Raw genomic sequence first — 17,107 nt, forward strand, 5'->3', positions numbered from 1 at the left:
AACATACTATTTATTGCAGACTAAGACAGCAAAGAATTCAATTATAAATTCTAAATACAAGTGAGTTTTTACTAGAACACGATGGATGAATAATGAATATTAAGGGAAAGTTGAGCTTCTTCTCTGAATATGTGCAATAATTTTGTAAAACCAAGCTTTAATTTTTATCAGTTATAAGCTCAAAATCAGTCTTAAAAATTTACTTTTAACAATAACATGCCAGTCTTGCCTTTTTTTTTTGGTTTTTACTTGCCCAAAAGAATTTTCACTCGCCAGAATCTTTTTCAAAAACTAAACAAGAGCTTCGCAATTGGAGACAGATGCCCCCCAAACACAGCCTTGACACAGGATTTTTTGCAACAAAACTGACCATAAGAGGTAATCTGATAATATTAGTGTCACAGTGACCTTGACCTTTTAACTAATGACCCCAATTTCAATAGGGGTCAACTACTGCCCAAGGCCAATGCAAATGTGAAGTATCAAGCCAATCAGTCAATTCATTGACTAGTAATTTATCAGACACGATTTTTGAACTTATTGTGACAGTGACCTTGACCTTTGACATAGTGACCCCAATTTCAATATGGGTCATCTACTGTCCAAGGCAAATGCACATGGGAAGTATCTAGTCGATAGGTGAATCAGTTGACGAGTTATTGATCAGACACTTAGTCTATTACACACTTAATGAGACAGTGACCTTGACCTTTTACTTAGTGACCCCAGTGACCTTTACCTTTTACTTAGTGACCCCAATTTCAATAGGGGCAATCTACTGTCCAATGCCAATTCACATGGGAAGTATCAAGCTAATTGGTCCCTCCATTCAAAAGTTATTGATCGGAAACTATTTTCACTCTAATTTTGACAGTGACTTTGACCTTTGACCTAGTGACCCAAATGTCAATACCGGCCATCTACTGGCAAAGGCCAGTGCACATGGGAAATATCAAGCATATTGGTCAATCAGTAATTCACAACTTTTTGATCAGAAACAATTTTCACTAAGTGTGACAATTTGACCTTGACCTCAGACCTCAATTTCAATAGGGGTCATCTACTGGCAAAGGCAAATGCTAATGGAAAGTATCAATCTTATTGGTCAATCTGTTCACAAGTTATTGAAAGGAAACAAACTGGTCTACTGACAGACAGACCAACCCATCAACCGACATCCAGCAAAACAATATACCACCTCTTCTTCAAGGGGGACATAAAAACATTGACATCTAACAACAATTAAGCAGTTTATTCCCTAGAACTACACAACATTAGTTTCTCCATACCATATGGAAAACTCAACACTTAATGTGTTCAGTCCCTATTGTATTTTCTGCAATCATCTTCTGCTATATCTTGCCAATACTAACCAGGCACTGACCTTAATCCATCAATATAAAAGTACTGTTATGCAGAATACATGTAACTTTATTTCTGTGATGGAAAAGAGTTTAATTAGAGAACAAAACATCAAAATAAGCCGCCAAATGTCACAACTGATTTTATCACAGCTTTTCCAAATGAAGCTCTAGGACTTGAATGTAAGTAAATATAATCTTGACACCTTTACAACACTTAGTTAACAATTCTAAAGTATTTAGGAGCAAAAAATCAAATACATCAATGTTCCAATATGAAATCTTCACGACATGAAATTTCCCAATTTCAGGTTTTTTTCTTGTATATCAATTTTCCCAATTTGGCTGGTACACGTACTTTTCCAAATGGGGGAAAAATTGCTGTATCACGAGTTCAATAAATGTGTCAATGATGTCGCCCTTATAGCCCCACCTACGCAGTTCGCTGGTTAAAATTTCGCAAGCTAAACAAAACAATAGAGCCAATAATCAAAACATACCCATGGTTTGTAACCAAAAAGGTACTGATTTATTGCTTGATTATTTTGTTTGTATTTATTACTGTCTATGGTGCGGCATGCTGTTCTTACTAGTTGCCTCCACAAAATGGCAGTATGTTGCACGAAAAAAAAAATCTTAAGAATTATTCCATGAAAAAAGCATAATCAACATCTTTTCAGGCTAACCTTTTCCTGAAAATGTAACCAGTTAACTGGTAATTCTGGTATGTTAACCAGGTTACTGGTTAACCTCTATAATTTTAATCAATTGAAGTGTTGCTAATTTACTAAAATTATTTCATTAAACTCTTGCAAAACTTGAACAAACTTGAACAAACAAAACCAAATGCAAATGTACGAAACAATTTGTGCATAAAATGTACATGTATACTAATTTAGTTAATGGGTGCCATGTCAATCTTGTCCAGCTTTACCTAGTCATCATCATCGCTTTCATCTTGATCATGGTCACTGTCATCACTTTAGTCAAGTGCACTGGTAAAAAAGCAAACCAATGACATGTCCTAAGCAAGTGCATGTCAAGATTATAAACAATGGAATTGCTATGTTTCCAGTACAATATTAACTCTTACAAATTAAAAAGAACAGATTCAAGTGTTAAAAATAAATATATTTTGGCAAAGGAGCAAAGGAGTATCACTTGCCAGGCTGGTGAATTAATTATATTGAAATTTGCTTTTTCCCCAAAATATTATTACTGCTATGGGTGAATATGAAGTGCTTTTTCCGAAGACTGCAATACATGTATATTAAGTTTGCTAATCACCTTGTTGTTGATCTTTCGGTGCACATTATAATTAAATGTAATAGGGTGGGGATGTGGTGGCAATAAGGCATCAAAAAGTGATCAGGCATTCTGTTATGTGTATCAATTACAGAGGAAAACATATTGTTGAAACAAATGCTGATTAATTTTATTTATATCATTCTTTCCTGTAGAAAGCTGACTTCTCAACCATAGCTATGTCCTAAAACAAAATGAATAAACAAAAGCACTCCATTATTGACTCATTCCGATTCCTGAACTAGGGAAAACATAAGGTGGATGTTTTTGGTGCAATCAATTGAGACTTCTCAAAACAAGCCAGACAGGTGCTAGGCAAGCCTCTCAAAATTATCTGATTTACCTGGATTTGCTGTGTTTTGTTCACCACTACCTGTTCTCTAGAGGTATTATTTGATAAGACTTAACATAATATTAGAAACTTGACAAACATTTCATTGGATGTGTGTGGGTTTGCTTTTTTTGTTAGAGCCACTTTTTATTTTATGAGTTCAACCAAACCTGCAGACAAAACAAAGATAATGTTACATGCTACTAAATTATTCACTTTTTCCATGAATTTTGCAGGTCATAAACTATTTTATCAAAAGACCTTCAGCTGTTAACTTATATTAGACGAAAATATTCTACAAAGCAAAACAGCATTTGCTGACCCATCTGCACATATGCTCTGTCAGTAATGCGCTCTTTTGAATTTGTTTTCATTCCTTTTTTAAAAGCTGCTTAAAAATACAAATTTAAAGCCTCCCATATCATCCATGATTTCAAATACATGTAATTCAGCTTTTTAAAATGTTATTAATTTGCACTGTGTTTCTTTTTATTTCTAGATTAAATATTTCACTACAACAATTATCACTTAATGTAAACTGGAAGCCAGACAGAAATTGTGCCTTTTTTGCAAAGCACATAAAAACATCAACTAGGATCTAATTAATGTCAAAAATAACTTCGCACATGGTTTTGATATGCAGGCAAATGCAATAATGACCCAGTTTGCAAGGTAATGAATGGAGCTTTACACCTAATTCACCACTCCAAAATGACATTAAATATTGCAATCAAGAGAGGAATCAAGAAAGCAAAGAATCTGATGTGCAATGACACAAAATACTTATGCAGGCCTTTCCCCAGGATTTTGTTTAGACATGGGGGCAAAGAATGCCATTGGCAATTGATTAGATTTGTTCAGACTGAATGTCTTATACATGTTAAAATTTCTACATTACTTCAGAGCTTAAACAAGGGCTGTTTGTAAAACACGCATGCCCCCCCCAATTGGCTGTCAGCTGTAGAAGCAGCCATTGTGTGAATACCTTCAAAACCATTTTACTGCTTCATGTCACTGTGACCTTGACTTTGACCTAGTGACCTGAAAATCAATAGGGGTTATTTGCCAGTCATGATCAATGTACCTATGAAGTTTCATGATCCTAGGCCTAACTAAGCATTGTTGAGTTATCATCCGGAAAACATTTTATTGTTTTGAGTCACTGTGACCTTGACCTTTGATCTAGTGACCTGAAAATGAATAAGGGGTCAGCTGCCAGTCATGATCAATGTACCTATGACGTTTCATGATCCTAGGCCTAAGCATTATTGAGTTATCATCCGGAAACCATTCAACTGTTTCGAGTCACTGTGACCTTTACCATTGACCTAGTGACCTGAAAATCAATAGGGGTCAGCTGCCAGTCATGATCAATGTACCTATGAAGTTTCATGATCCTAGGCCTAAGAGTTCCTGAGATATCCTGAAACCATTTTACTGTTTAGAGTCCCTGTGACCTTGACCTTAATCCTAGTGACCTGAAATCAATAGGGATCATCTGCAAGTCATGATCAATGTACCTATGAAGTTTCATGATCCTAGGCCTTAGCGTTCTTGAGTTATCATCCCGAAACCATTTTACTGTTTTGAGTCACTGTGACCTTGACCTTTGACCTAGTAACCAGAAAATCAATAGGGGTCATTTGCCAGTCATGATCAATGTACCTATGAAGTTTCATGAACTTAGGCCTAAGCATTTTTGAGTTATCATCCGGAAACCATTTTACTGTTTCAAGTCACTGTGACCTTTGACCTAGTTACCTGAAAATCAATAGGGGATCATCTTTTATGATCAATGTACCTATGAAGTTTAAAGATCCTAGGCTTAAGCATTCTTTAGTTATCATCCGGAACCCATTTTACTGTTTTGAGTCACTGTGAACTTGACCTTTGACCAAGTGACCTAAAAATCGATAGGTGTCATCTGCCAGTAACGATCAATGTACAATGAAGTTTCATGATCCTAGGCCTAAGCATTGTTGAGTTATCATCCAGAAACAATTTTACTATTTCTGTTTACTGTGACTTTGACCATTGACCTAGTGACCTGAAAATATATAGGGGTCATCTTCCAGTCATGATCAATGTACATTGAAGTTTCATGATCCTAGGCCTAAGCGTTTTTTGAGTTATCATACGGAAACCATTTTACTGTTTTGAGTAACTGTGACCTTGACCTTTGACCTAGTGACCTGAAATGATCAATGTACCTATGAAGTTTCATGATCATAGGCCTTAGCGTCCTTGAGTTATCATCCGGACGCCATTTGGTGGACAGACGGATCGACCGACACGTGCAAAACAATATATCCCCTCTTCGTCGAAGGGGGGCATAAAAAGAAACATGGTAACATTATGACACAAGGATTGCAATGTTTTAGTTATTGATTTGATTTAATTAAGTGTACAGTCTCAAGCAAGTTCTGCAGATAAGCTACCTACAAAAAAGTTAAGTGCAATACCTACATCCAAATGTAAGGTACAAGCTGAAAACAGTTTTTCTTTTTAAAGTTACAGTGTCCTTAACCTTGATCAGATCAAACTGGCCTTGCATGAATTTCCAAGCTAGGTTTACAAGTCAGCTACCAACATAGAAAAACATCAGAACAATATCCGTAACAAATCGCCCTTGTATTGAGATACAAGGAATCAGGGTGCAATACCCTAGCTTTTTGCGAATAGATCCCTTGGTTCTTTTACCTGCTTTGTATAGCACCGATACACGCAATAATTACCTGGTTTTCATACCAGTACATATCTAGTTGGGCAGGAAACACTTGAAACATTTCTAAAATTTCCAGTGCCCAGGCCAGGAATTGAACCGGGAACCTCTGGAATGGTAGACCAGAGTGTTACCACTTGACCACCTCACCACCCTACCACTCGACCACCGCAACACCCAGTATTTCTAGTTGCAATTTCTGGTAAACACTAAGCGAAATATTATAAATCAGACCGTCTGCATCACCGCATGTGTATTCGTCATAAAAAGTTTGTTTACATGTATAATGGATGTAAAAAATAAAATAAATCCGCGAAAATTTTTCTTTGCCTTATCGGGAAAAGTACCGGTGCCAGCCCAATTGGGAGAAATTTGCGACAAAAAACCTGTAAGTGGTAAAATTGGCTTTGTAAAGTCTTCAGATTGGGAAATTAGTATTTGTTGCTCACAAATACTTTAAAATTGATAACTTAGTGTTGTCAAGTTGTCAATTAATAAACTAAATGCTGCATTATATAATTTTTTTTAGAAAACCTTCAATTGGGATTTTTTGGACAGCAATTGGGACATTTTTAATTTTTTCCCAATTAGAAGGTGTTGTTTTCCTGTACTTTATAAAGAAGGGAAAAAAATCTGTAAGTATACCACTAATGCACTAAAATCCTTTTTTTTTTTACAGACATGTCTTATGATTATTTATATCTATATTTTATTTCAATTAAATCTAACATTTAGTATATAACTATAATTTATAGGATTTTGTTCTCCTAATTAGAATTATTATAAAAAGATATTAAATTAGTTTTCCCCATAATGTGTATTAGTGAACATTTTTCGCTTGAAAAAATTACCAATCCCGATTTTTTTTTCCTAAACTGCCAGGAAAATGCCTGTTTTTGGGTCAAACATACCCTAAATTAAGCTGAGATTTGTAATTTAAGTAAAGCATGATGCAAATTGAACTTCAACAAGAGCTGTCAGATGACAGCGCGCTCGACTATTCAAGTGCTTGACAGTATAACATAAGCCATCACGGAGAGGGGGGGGGGGGGGGGGGGGGGGGGGTATAATGTGGGTGTGTGATCCAGCTTTATAGATAATTTTTGACCCATGGGGGTAAATACCCCCACTTTTCACATCATGGGGGTAAATGGTCAAATTTTGCCTTGCATGAAGGGTAAGAATATAGCCAGGGTACAGACACACTACTTTAATTATGTTAAACACCATAAATTATTAACTATGTGTATTCCTTCATAGAAGTAGGTTTCTTAAAGTGTTTTTTGTTTTTTAACTGTCCTTGGTTTATAGGCTCGTGAGCCAAGGAAAACATTTTTGCCAACTTTCAACAGTTGTTTTAATAGCGTTTAAGTGTGTCCTTTTTTATTTGAAAACAGAGGAAATTCAATCATTCAGTATTGGCAGTACAATGTTTTTACTCTATAAAACTTTTTTTACAACAAATCAATTTTACTTTGAGAAGTAATTTGGTTTGGCTTTCTTCATGTAAATAAACACATAAGCGCTTGCCTGTTTGTTAAAAAAATCAATACATAATTTAACAAGCCTCTAGATGATACAGAGTATACATACAGACTGGCTAACTATTTCTACAATCCAGCGAACAAATTAGCTCTAATTTTTACAATAACCAGTCTCATATTTTGGCGAAAGACAATCAGCTGTTTATATTTTTTGTTTAGGTTGTACGCAGAGAATTTACATCATTTGCGTAAGTCCAGATTGGCTTGCTTAAATGTACGCAAGGAAATGATAAATTTAGCGTATCTTGATATTTCGAATGTGTATATTACGCTGATATGCAGCTTATCTAAAACGCTGATTTAATAGATGATCTTTCAAAAATAAGAAAAAATTTATTTATTTTTTTGGGGGGGGGGGGGAGGGGGGGGGGGGTAAGGGGGGGAGGGTTCTGGGGGGGGGGGGGAGGGGGCGTGGGGGATGGTTTGGGTGGAGTGCATTGTGGTATGTCAGGTAAGTGTTGTTTTGTCAAACTTAAACTTAGATTTATCAATAATATTCATATTCTTAGTATAAAAGGGGCCATAATTCTGTCAAAATGTTTGATACAGTTGTCTGCTTTTGTTTATAGGTTGGGGTCATGTTTGTAAACAAGTATGCAAAATATGAAAGCAATATGTCAAGGGATACAGGAAATATTTGGGGTAGTAAGCAAACTTTAACATAGATTTATCAATAATATGCATATTCTAAGTATAAAAGCAGGGGTTCCGCTGTCGATCGCCATTGGCGCCAAATGGCGCTAATTTTTTTTAAGTGGCTCCAATTTTTTTAAAGTGATTAATTTTAAAAAATCGGTAAAATCCTATCCGAAAATGTACTGCGAGTCGAAAAGCACGCGACCAAGCATAAGCGGCCAGCGTTTGTCAGTTGTAAATATTGATTTACGACGATGTAAGCGACCTACAGTGTAAAGTGCACTGAAATCACGGAAGCGTGAAAGTGTTACAGTCGGTGTTTTTACTGCTATTGTCAAGTTTTATGGGGATTATTATCGGATTAACGGTTCTTTTATGATAAAGAACACTCAATTATGTAACACTTAGGACAAACTGGCACAAAGATCAATGATTATAACGACATATAAGGCGGTGTTAATTTAAATTGAGATGTTTGTTGTTCAGATGTGTATCATTTTTCCCTTTCAGTTTATGTGCATCATATTAGCCAAATGACCAAATGTAACTGTTAAACAATTTAATTTAGATGTTTTATTTTCTGAAATGTAACTGTTTAACAATTAAATTGAGAGGCTTTATTTATTGATGTTTGAATTTTTTTCCCTTCCAGATGATGTACATTTGTGTGATTGTATGTTTAAATAAATTTTTATAAAAAATGTATGCAGCATACTGTTCCATTGATGTTAACATTATTAGATAAGTTTGGTTATATGTGATTGTTTATCATGTGCAAACCAATGTTTTTATGTATAAATAAAGCTTATTAAGACTTATGAAGTTACTTATTATTATTAATGTATTTACATACTTTTAAAAGTAATAATATAGTCAATGACATTGATGTTGTAAGGTTTCTTAGACAATTGTCATAATTAATAAGGTTGGAATAACTGACAGTTTCGCGCCGCGAAAAAGTGGCGACAACTTTTTTTGGGCCAGTGGAACCCCTGTAAAAGGGGCAATAATAATGACAAAATGCTTGATACAGTTGTCTGCTCTTGTTTATAAGTTGGGGTCAAGATGGTAAACAAGTATGCAAAAAATGAAAGCAATATGTCAAGGGACACAGGAAATATTTGGGGTAGTATGCAACTTTAACATAGATTTATCAATAATATGCATATTCTAAGTATAAAAGGGGCCATAATTCTGTCAAAATGCTTGATACAGTTGTCTGCTCTTGTTTATAGGTTGGGGTCATGTTGGTAAACAAGTATGCAAAATATGAAAGCAATATGTCAAGGGACACAGGAAATATTTGGGGTAGTACGCAAACTTTAACATAGATTTATCAATAATACGCATATTCTAAGTATAAAAGGGGCCATAATTCTGTCAAAATGCTTGATACAGTTGTCTGCTCTTGTTTATAGGTTGGGGTCATGATGGTAAACAAGTATGCAAAATATGAAAGCAATATGTCAAGGGACATTGAAAATATTTGGGGTAGTACGCAAACTTTAACATTTGCACGCAAACGGCAACAGACACGGGAACGGCAACGCCGACGCTGGGGTGAGTAGGATAGCTCCACTATATATATTTCATATATAATATTCGAGCTAAAAAGGCAAAAGCTTGTGTTAATGTAATTCTAAAACACATTCATAACTATTTGCCTATTTGTGTGTGTGTGTGTGTGAACTTAAACAGTTCTTTATTTTAAGTATAGGATGACAATTTTGATTATGATTTCTCAAAAAATCATGATGCTTGAATGAATTATCTGGAAAAACATTGACATACGAAAACGCCTCAGTTATTTTTTTGGCGTAAATTGTTAAGATTTCCAATTTTTGAAAGACACAAACTTGTAATAAGTGTTGTTGTTTTCAATGTAAATCATGGCTATTTTTGTGCTGTATACAGTGACTTATAATTTGTGACATTTTGGTAAATCATGTAAAAAAAAGCAATTTCACAACCTTATCACAGCCCTCAATATTTATAACACACATAAAAAAGCTTACCGAAGGCACAAGTCTCCAGACTGGCTACTGTCACAGACTGTTTTCGTGGCCGCCCAACTTTCCTTTTTTCCTGCCTCCCAAAGCCTTCTTCAGGACTGGTGAACAGTTTATGCCGCTTTTTTGGAGGAAGGTTACATGCTTTCTGTCCACTTCCAGCATCATTGTCCATAAAGCTTTCTCCAAGTACACTTATCCTTCTACCTAATTTAATTTTGTCTTTGGTTGTTAATTCATCATTTTTCTGTTTTATTGGTTTAGACTTTTCAAACACAAATAATTTATCTTTTTTCTTTTTCTTCACATCAATCCTTGCGATTTTAAATATTGATGGCAATGGAACCTCCCCAGGACGTACCTTAAGATATGTTTCTCCACGAGGAGATATGGAAAGTCTGGGAAATACACCAGTCAGATACTCAACTTCAGCATTAAACACTGGGTCAATAATGTTTTTATGCTTACTTCTGAAATGAAGCAGTTTTTTCTTTTTTGTCTTCCACCTATGTCTACTCATTTCCTCCCACAACCGAATGGCTGACATTTTGTTGTACATGTGGCTTCCTGCCCCACTAGTGTCAGAGTCATGAGAGCTGATGGACTGTGCTGGCTCTCTAGACTCAAAGTCAACCTCTTGGTCAAGTTTGGCAGGTGATATTACAGCATCAGCAATATCAAATTTATTTTGTACTTTTATCTTTGAATCTTTCTTCTTCACTTGCTTTTTACTGACAGACTCATTTGACATCATCACATCACTTGGACCAGTCATAACAGGTTCAACATTGTCATTATTTTTTTCCTTGATTTTCTTAGATTTATTCTTTTGCAAGCTCTTATCTTTTAAAGCAGGCCTCCCACGTTTCTTTGGTGTGGTATCATCTGGTAAAGGTTTTTTACGGGGCCTGCCCCTTTTTTTCTTTTCATCGCCCTCAATTCCATGCATGACATTGCTTTCACGCCATTGCATCATTGTAGACTTTTGTACTCCATGCTCCTGACCAGAAGCATCATTGTTTATCCCTGGTATCGTACTCACTTCTACACTTAGTGCTTCAGAGGGAGATGGCACAGTTTTCTTCACTTTATTCAGTGCACCCTTAGGCCTTCCACGCGGCCTTTTTTCTTTGACCTCTTTCAGTCTTTCTTTATTTTTTGAACCTTTGGGTCTTCCTGGTCTTCTCTTAATAATTACATCCTGGTATGTTTTAAGAGAAATTGGCTGTCCCCCTTTGGCTTTTATTTTGTTCACATTGTAATAGTATTTGTTTCTGTACTTTTGTAATGTCAGTAATTTCCGTTTCTTGTATTTCTTGTATTTATTTGGTGGTCTCCCTCTCTTCCTAAGAGGCACCTGAACTGATACACTTTCTTCAGCACTCTCATTACTGATTGGTAAAGTCAACTGAAATTCGCCTTCAGTGTCTTTGTTTTCCTGATCCCAGTTTTTAATAACTGAATGAATCCCATTCATTACATCCCGTAATGTTTCACTATCTTTTTCTAGATTATCACTATCTTTTTCAGGAGTGGATTCACTTGTTTTCTCCTGAAAATCATTTAATTTATCAAATATTTCAACTTCAAAGTTATGATCGGCACCCTGTATTTCACTTTCAATAATTCCTTTTTCAATATCTTCATCTAGTGATCTAGATGACAAAGAAGCAACACTAACATCATTGTTTATTGACCTATCAGCATCACTACAATCATGGTCTTCTACTTCAGGCTGCAGGATTTCATTTTGGAAATTATCAGCCGCCAAAAAAGGTTTACCATTTTCCACACTAGCTATTAATGAGGTAACAATGTCTTGACAAAATGATTCAGTTTCTAAACAACTTTCATTAGGATATAATGGTTCCGACTGAATCATGGAATCTGAGACAGTTTCAACATTTTCATCATTATCCAAAGGCAACTCAGTGATATTGTTCGAATTGACTGACACTGAAATAGATGATTCTACAGTTAGGCTAATGTCATTACTTTTTGAAAGAGTTCTTTTTCGCGTTTTCTTAATTTTTGACTGTTTCTTTTTCCGTTTGAAATGTCCGTGTCTGTTTTCAAAACTTGTGTCTGACCCAGAGTTGGAATGAAATGATGTCACAGTGGGAATTGCTGATAAAGTTTCCATTTCAATAGGAATATCTTGAGATATATCACTTGCATTGATTGTTGTAAGTTCCGTTTTAGAGTCTGTTTTAATATTGGATGAGCATATTGCTGCAACACTCGTTGGTTGCGAAAACATATTAATAGCATCATCTGTTAACACATTCATGTTTTTTAAGTTCAAGGAAATATCACAGTTAGATTTTGCACCATGTTTGTTCAAATAATCAAACTTATCTTCAAGTCTTTGTTCTTTTTCTTCTTCTGTAGGTAGTCTACCTTTCTGAAGTAAAGTACTAGCCTTGTGTAAGTGAAGAAACTTCGCCCTATTTTTCTTTTTACTGGGAGAGTGCTGTTGACTTTGGTTCCTTAAAATATTTGTGTCTGAAATTGATTGCACTGGACACAATGTAGAATACACTAAATGCGAGTGATTAGATGAAGCAATTGTACTTATTTTATCAATATAATTTGATGATGTACAAGGCAGTGTCACAGAAGTTATAGGAGAAGCTATAGAGAAAACAGTACATGTTTCTGTGGATGAGCTCAATGAAGTTGTTACTGAATAAGAACTCACACTTGCTGAGGCAGTTGCACATTGAACACTTGAAACAAAAGCATTGCTTGACAATGAGATCTTAGTAAGACATGAAAGTGAGCTAAGAGCTGAAGACTGTTTCACTTTTTCTGAGAAACTGGGTAAATTATTTAGACCATTAGGCACGCTGTTGTCATTACTAGAAAGACTGACAGAGTTTGGAGATTCATTTCCAGAAGGAGATCCTGCGAAGGACTGAACACCACTGTCTGGAGATTCATGTTGGTAGTTATCTTCATTTAAAATATTCTCAAGTTCTAATGGATTGTTCACATTCACTAACTGAACTAAGCCAACTTGTGGCTCCAAATGGTCTGATGCGGCACTCTCTAAATTGGCGTTTGTTTCTTCAGTTGCATTTTTTACATAGCTTGTCAGCTCACTAGCACACACAGATTCATTTGACAAAGTCTTAACCAAATCAACTGTTTGAAACACACAATCATCATTACAAGTCTCAGGATTGCTTGTTTTAGCATCTTCAACATTTAGTTGGTTTTCAGCAGTCATATCGATATCGATACTGTCTAAATCTTTATTCATACCGGCATATTTTTCTTCCACATTTTCACTGTGCATATGTTTGAATTTAGGTTTAGAACGCTTCTTTTCATTTCCCCATGACCAAGGTTTCACTTTACGTTTTCTTTTCTTTTTTGACTTATTGATGGCTTGGTTTCTGTCATCTGAAGTTACTTCAGCATTTGTTTCTTTTTTCTCTACTATTTTCAATCCTGTTTTCGGTTTAACAATTGGAAGAGAAACATCTTTTGAATGCTTTTTAGCTCCCTTAGCAACATACTCCTGTGTAATTTTCATTTTACAAGTTCTTTCAGGATACTTCTTTAATACAATAGTCTTTGGTAAACATTTACGATCACTTTCTTTGGGATTGGAAAAAATATTACATTCACCAGTAATTTTAACATTTGCATCAGAGTTAAGTTTTTCATTGGCCATTTGAGCAGCTGAATTTGAGACACAATTAACTGTACTTTCAACAACTGAATGTCTTTCATTTAAATTTAAAACTTGTTTATCTTTGCTGTTGTTTAGAGATCTCTTTTTCTGACTAGAAGACCATTCTTTTCCAGAAACATTCCTCAGGACTTCTATTTTCAGTTTATTCTGATTACTTTCCTTCAATTTAGTACCTTTCAAATTTTCTTTTTTATTGCCTTTCTCATTCTTAATTTTTGTTTTATCAGTTATAAAACCCTGTGAAACAGTCTCTATCACACGATGTCTAGTTCGTTTTTTCAGTGGAATACTTTTCTCATTTGCAACTGAATTTCTCATGTGGATTGAAGGCTCTTTCAATGACTTCAACTCATATGAAAGACCTTTTGTTGACTTGTTCCTCAAACCTACTTTTCTATGACTCTTTGATTTGGAAGAATAACTCCTTGCATTTGAACTAGTTGCTGACTCTTCTTTTGGCAAGGTTTGCTCTACTGGTTCTGAAGCAACTTGAACACTGTCTTTAACATCTTCTACACTCTTTATTTCCACTCTCAACTCTTTTAATCCTGGGTACCGACGTTTTGCCATTTCCAAAATACTCCTCTCAGAATCAAAAGTCCTCTTTTTCACAGTATAACTCTTTTTCGTAGATTTAAACAATGCTTTTTTATTTGTCTTTTTTGACTTTTGAGTTGAACTTTTTGTTAACAAATTCTCTTCCCGACTTTTCAAAAATTCTTCATAAGACATGAATTTAGTATTTCCAGAAATGTTCAACACGTCATCTGATTTTTCTTTTTCATCAGCATTTCCACTCTTAATTAAGATGGCTTCAGCACTTTCTTTAAAATCACTATTACTGGCAGTAACATGCGGCACTGAAAGTGTCTCCTGTTCAGAACCATCAACAATATCTGGGAACACATCAAAAACATTCCTTGTTTCACTTGAGACCTTCGACGTCATTTCACTTGTTTCGCTATCTATGTCCTTTGGTTGGTCACAATTTACATGCCCTGAGTCTACCATATCTTTAATGATATCAACAGATCCTTTTTCCAATTCCTCTTGTGGTTTGTGTATTGTTTCACATTCAGAAACTGTGTTGCTAACAATTGCAACATCCTTATTATTCACATCATCTTTCCAAATGGATTGTTCCTTATGAAGCTCACTTTTGTTATTGTTTTGAACTTCAATAGTTTCTGAATTACTCGTTTCACATGAAACACTTTCTAGTTTATCATTTTCCACTCTTCGCTGTGATAAGCCATCTTTACAGACAACAGAAGTTGTTAAATCAGCATCTAATGCTATACTTTCCAAGAGTGGACCTACTGTTAAATCATCACATCCAATGGTACTTGTTATGGCTGCCATCTTTGAATTATTATCACACATATTTTCACTGCTTGTTCCTTCATTCTGATCAAGTAATTTACAAGTGCTCAATTCAGATTCATGTTTTAAGACTTCATCTTCAAATGTTTTAGGCATTGAAGGATCTAAATTTTCTTGTGCAGAAAAAAAATCTGTCAGAGAAGCCTCTATACTGTTCACTATTTCTGGGTCTGTGGATTCCAGTGAATCTTCGAACGGCTCTGGAATGGTCTCAGCTGTACAATTTGATGCACAGGTTTCCTGAAAATTATCCAAAGGAATAGTTTAACTAATACTCTAATACAATCTGAAGCAACATTTCTTGAAAACAAATTATTAAGACATCAATGGGCATACTTGCAAAAAGGAACAATTATTAATTTAAATCACTTATTTGCTTATTGCAAAAACAAGAGGGTCTAATAATGTTCACATGAGTTCCTTTTATTGAAAGGGTTGGTCACACAACCAAACAAAAAAGACAACACCAAAATAATGGAATACCCCTAAACTGCCATAAAGCTGGTACAATCCATACTCATCGATCAGTGACGTAATCCAAGCTTAATGTTGCACACAAATATGTGTTAAAACTTATAGTTTAGCACTCAACAAAACACATTTTATTGACGAATTCTGCACAACTGAACATGACTATGTTGTAACATCCATTTCATAATTATAACTGTAAACAAGAGATGTGTTTGTCAGAAACACAATGCCCCCTACTGCCCTGCTTTGAATATCCATTTAAAAAATATTTCTTCCCTTGTGAAAATGATTTGTACCTGCCAAATGATATAATATAGAAATTATCTCCCTTTAAAGCTTGTTGCTTCCTTAGGATATTGTTTTTTTACCTTGGACCTTGATGAATGACCTTAACCTTTCACCACTAAAAATGTGCAGCTCCGTGAGATATAATTGCATGCCAAATATCAAGTTGCTATCTTCAATATTGCAAAAGTTAAGGCTAGGGCTGTAACAAATACACTAGGTGACGAATACGATACGTATCATGAATACAGAGTGGCGAATACTAATATTTATTCGCCAGGGCCCTTGCTACACTTCGGGGGATTGGGGCCGGGGCCCTTAAAGGGGGGAATTTCATGTCGTTTTGGGCGAAAAGGGGAATTTTAGAAGACCTTTTCACCAACCATTCAACACTTAAAATTGCTATATTTTAATGTAATTTTCATAAATATACATTTAATCAAAGGTTAATAGCAAGATACCAGCTGGCAACATAGGTATACAAGTAAAAAAAAATATATTGGAGGGGGGAATTTTTAGCTGAAATAGGGGAAAAACGTATACTATTTTAAGGGGGGAAAGGCGGCCCCAAAAAGGCCCAACGAGGGCTCTGTTCGCGAATATGAATTTCAAAGAACAAAAGTAAAACTGACAACTTGACATGACATTATATAGTATGAAACTATGAGTATTTGTCAATTTGATTAATTGAGTATCATTGCATACTGAAAATATGAAATATAACACTTTGAAATAACAAAACACTGACTAGAACTGCTTAAACTTTGAACATATTTTTGAAAACATTACTAGTAACAATAAAATCCTTGAGTAGATCAATTAAGCAACTTGACAAAACGACGTGTATTTGGCAGGCGGGTCAACGATATCAATAGCATTCCCTTTGCTAGGCTCCATGTTTGTAGTCTATATAAACAGACTCCCAGAGCCTTTGATAATTTTTGCTATGGTGGCTCTGGCACCCATTGGGTTATAAAGCTGAGAGTTGAATTATTGCAACTAACATGTTTGTTGATTAGTTGCACAATCATTGTCGGAAAGATAAACAAAAAAGAAATTCCATCTGCTAATCCTTTGTGTGTATGTTTAAGCATCAAATCACTCGTATTTACCTAAATAAACATTAAACAACCATCGAAAGATTTTTCAATTCAATGTCGTAAATATTCAACTGGTGCCCGTCATTTTTGTTGATAATTTCACTGTGTAACATAGTGGGTGGGGTAAACATGATGAAAAACGCCAGAATAAAGAGAAGAACATTTAAATATATGGGTTTATTGTATGAACCTTCATTTGTAAGGTACATTTGTAAGATGATTAAACTTTCAAATTCGAAACCACGTTGTTCGTATTC

At 35.1% G+C, this 17,107-nt stretch overlaps 1 protein-coding gene across 3 annotated transcripts in view; it reads right to left on the minus strand.

Annotated features, from left to right (window-relative positions):
* LOC127880288 (histone-lysine N-methyltransferase ASH1L-like) overlaps window positions 1–17,107 on the minus strand; it is a 72,610-nt gene that overhangs the window by 51,456 nt on the left and 4,047 nt on the right. For 2 of the 3 annotated variants that reach the window (XM_052427635.1, XM_052427634.1), the window contains exon 4: window positions 9,915–15,234. In XM_052427635.1, the coding sequence (XP_052283595.1) occupies window positions 9,915–15,234 (5,320 nt within the window). Of the gene's footprint in view, window positions 1–2,295; window positions 2,310–9,914; window positions 15,235–17,107 lie in introns of those variants that run through there. The other variant, XM_052427636.1, reaches the window with a different exon arrangement.

The sequence above is a fragment of the Dreissena polymorpha genome, chromosome 4, assembly GCF_020536995.1.
Source record: "Dreissena polymorpha isolate Duluth1 chromosome 4, UMN_Dpol_1.0, whole genome shotgun sequence".
In the NCBI taxonomy this organism is placed as follows: Eukaryota; Metazoa; Mollusca; class Bivalvia; order Myida; family Dreissenidae; genus Dreissena; species Dreissena polymorpha.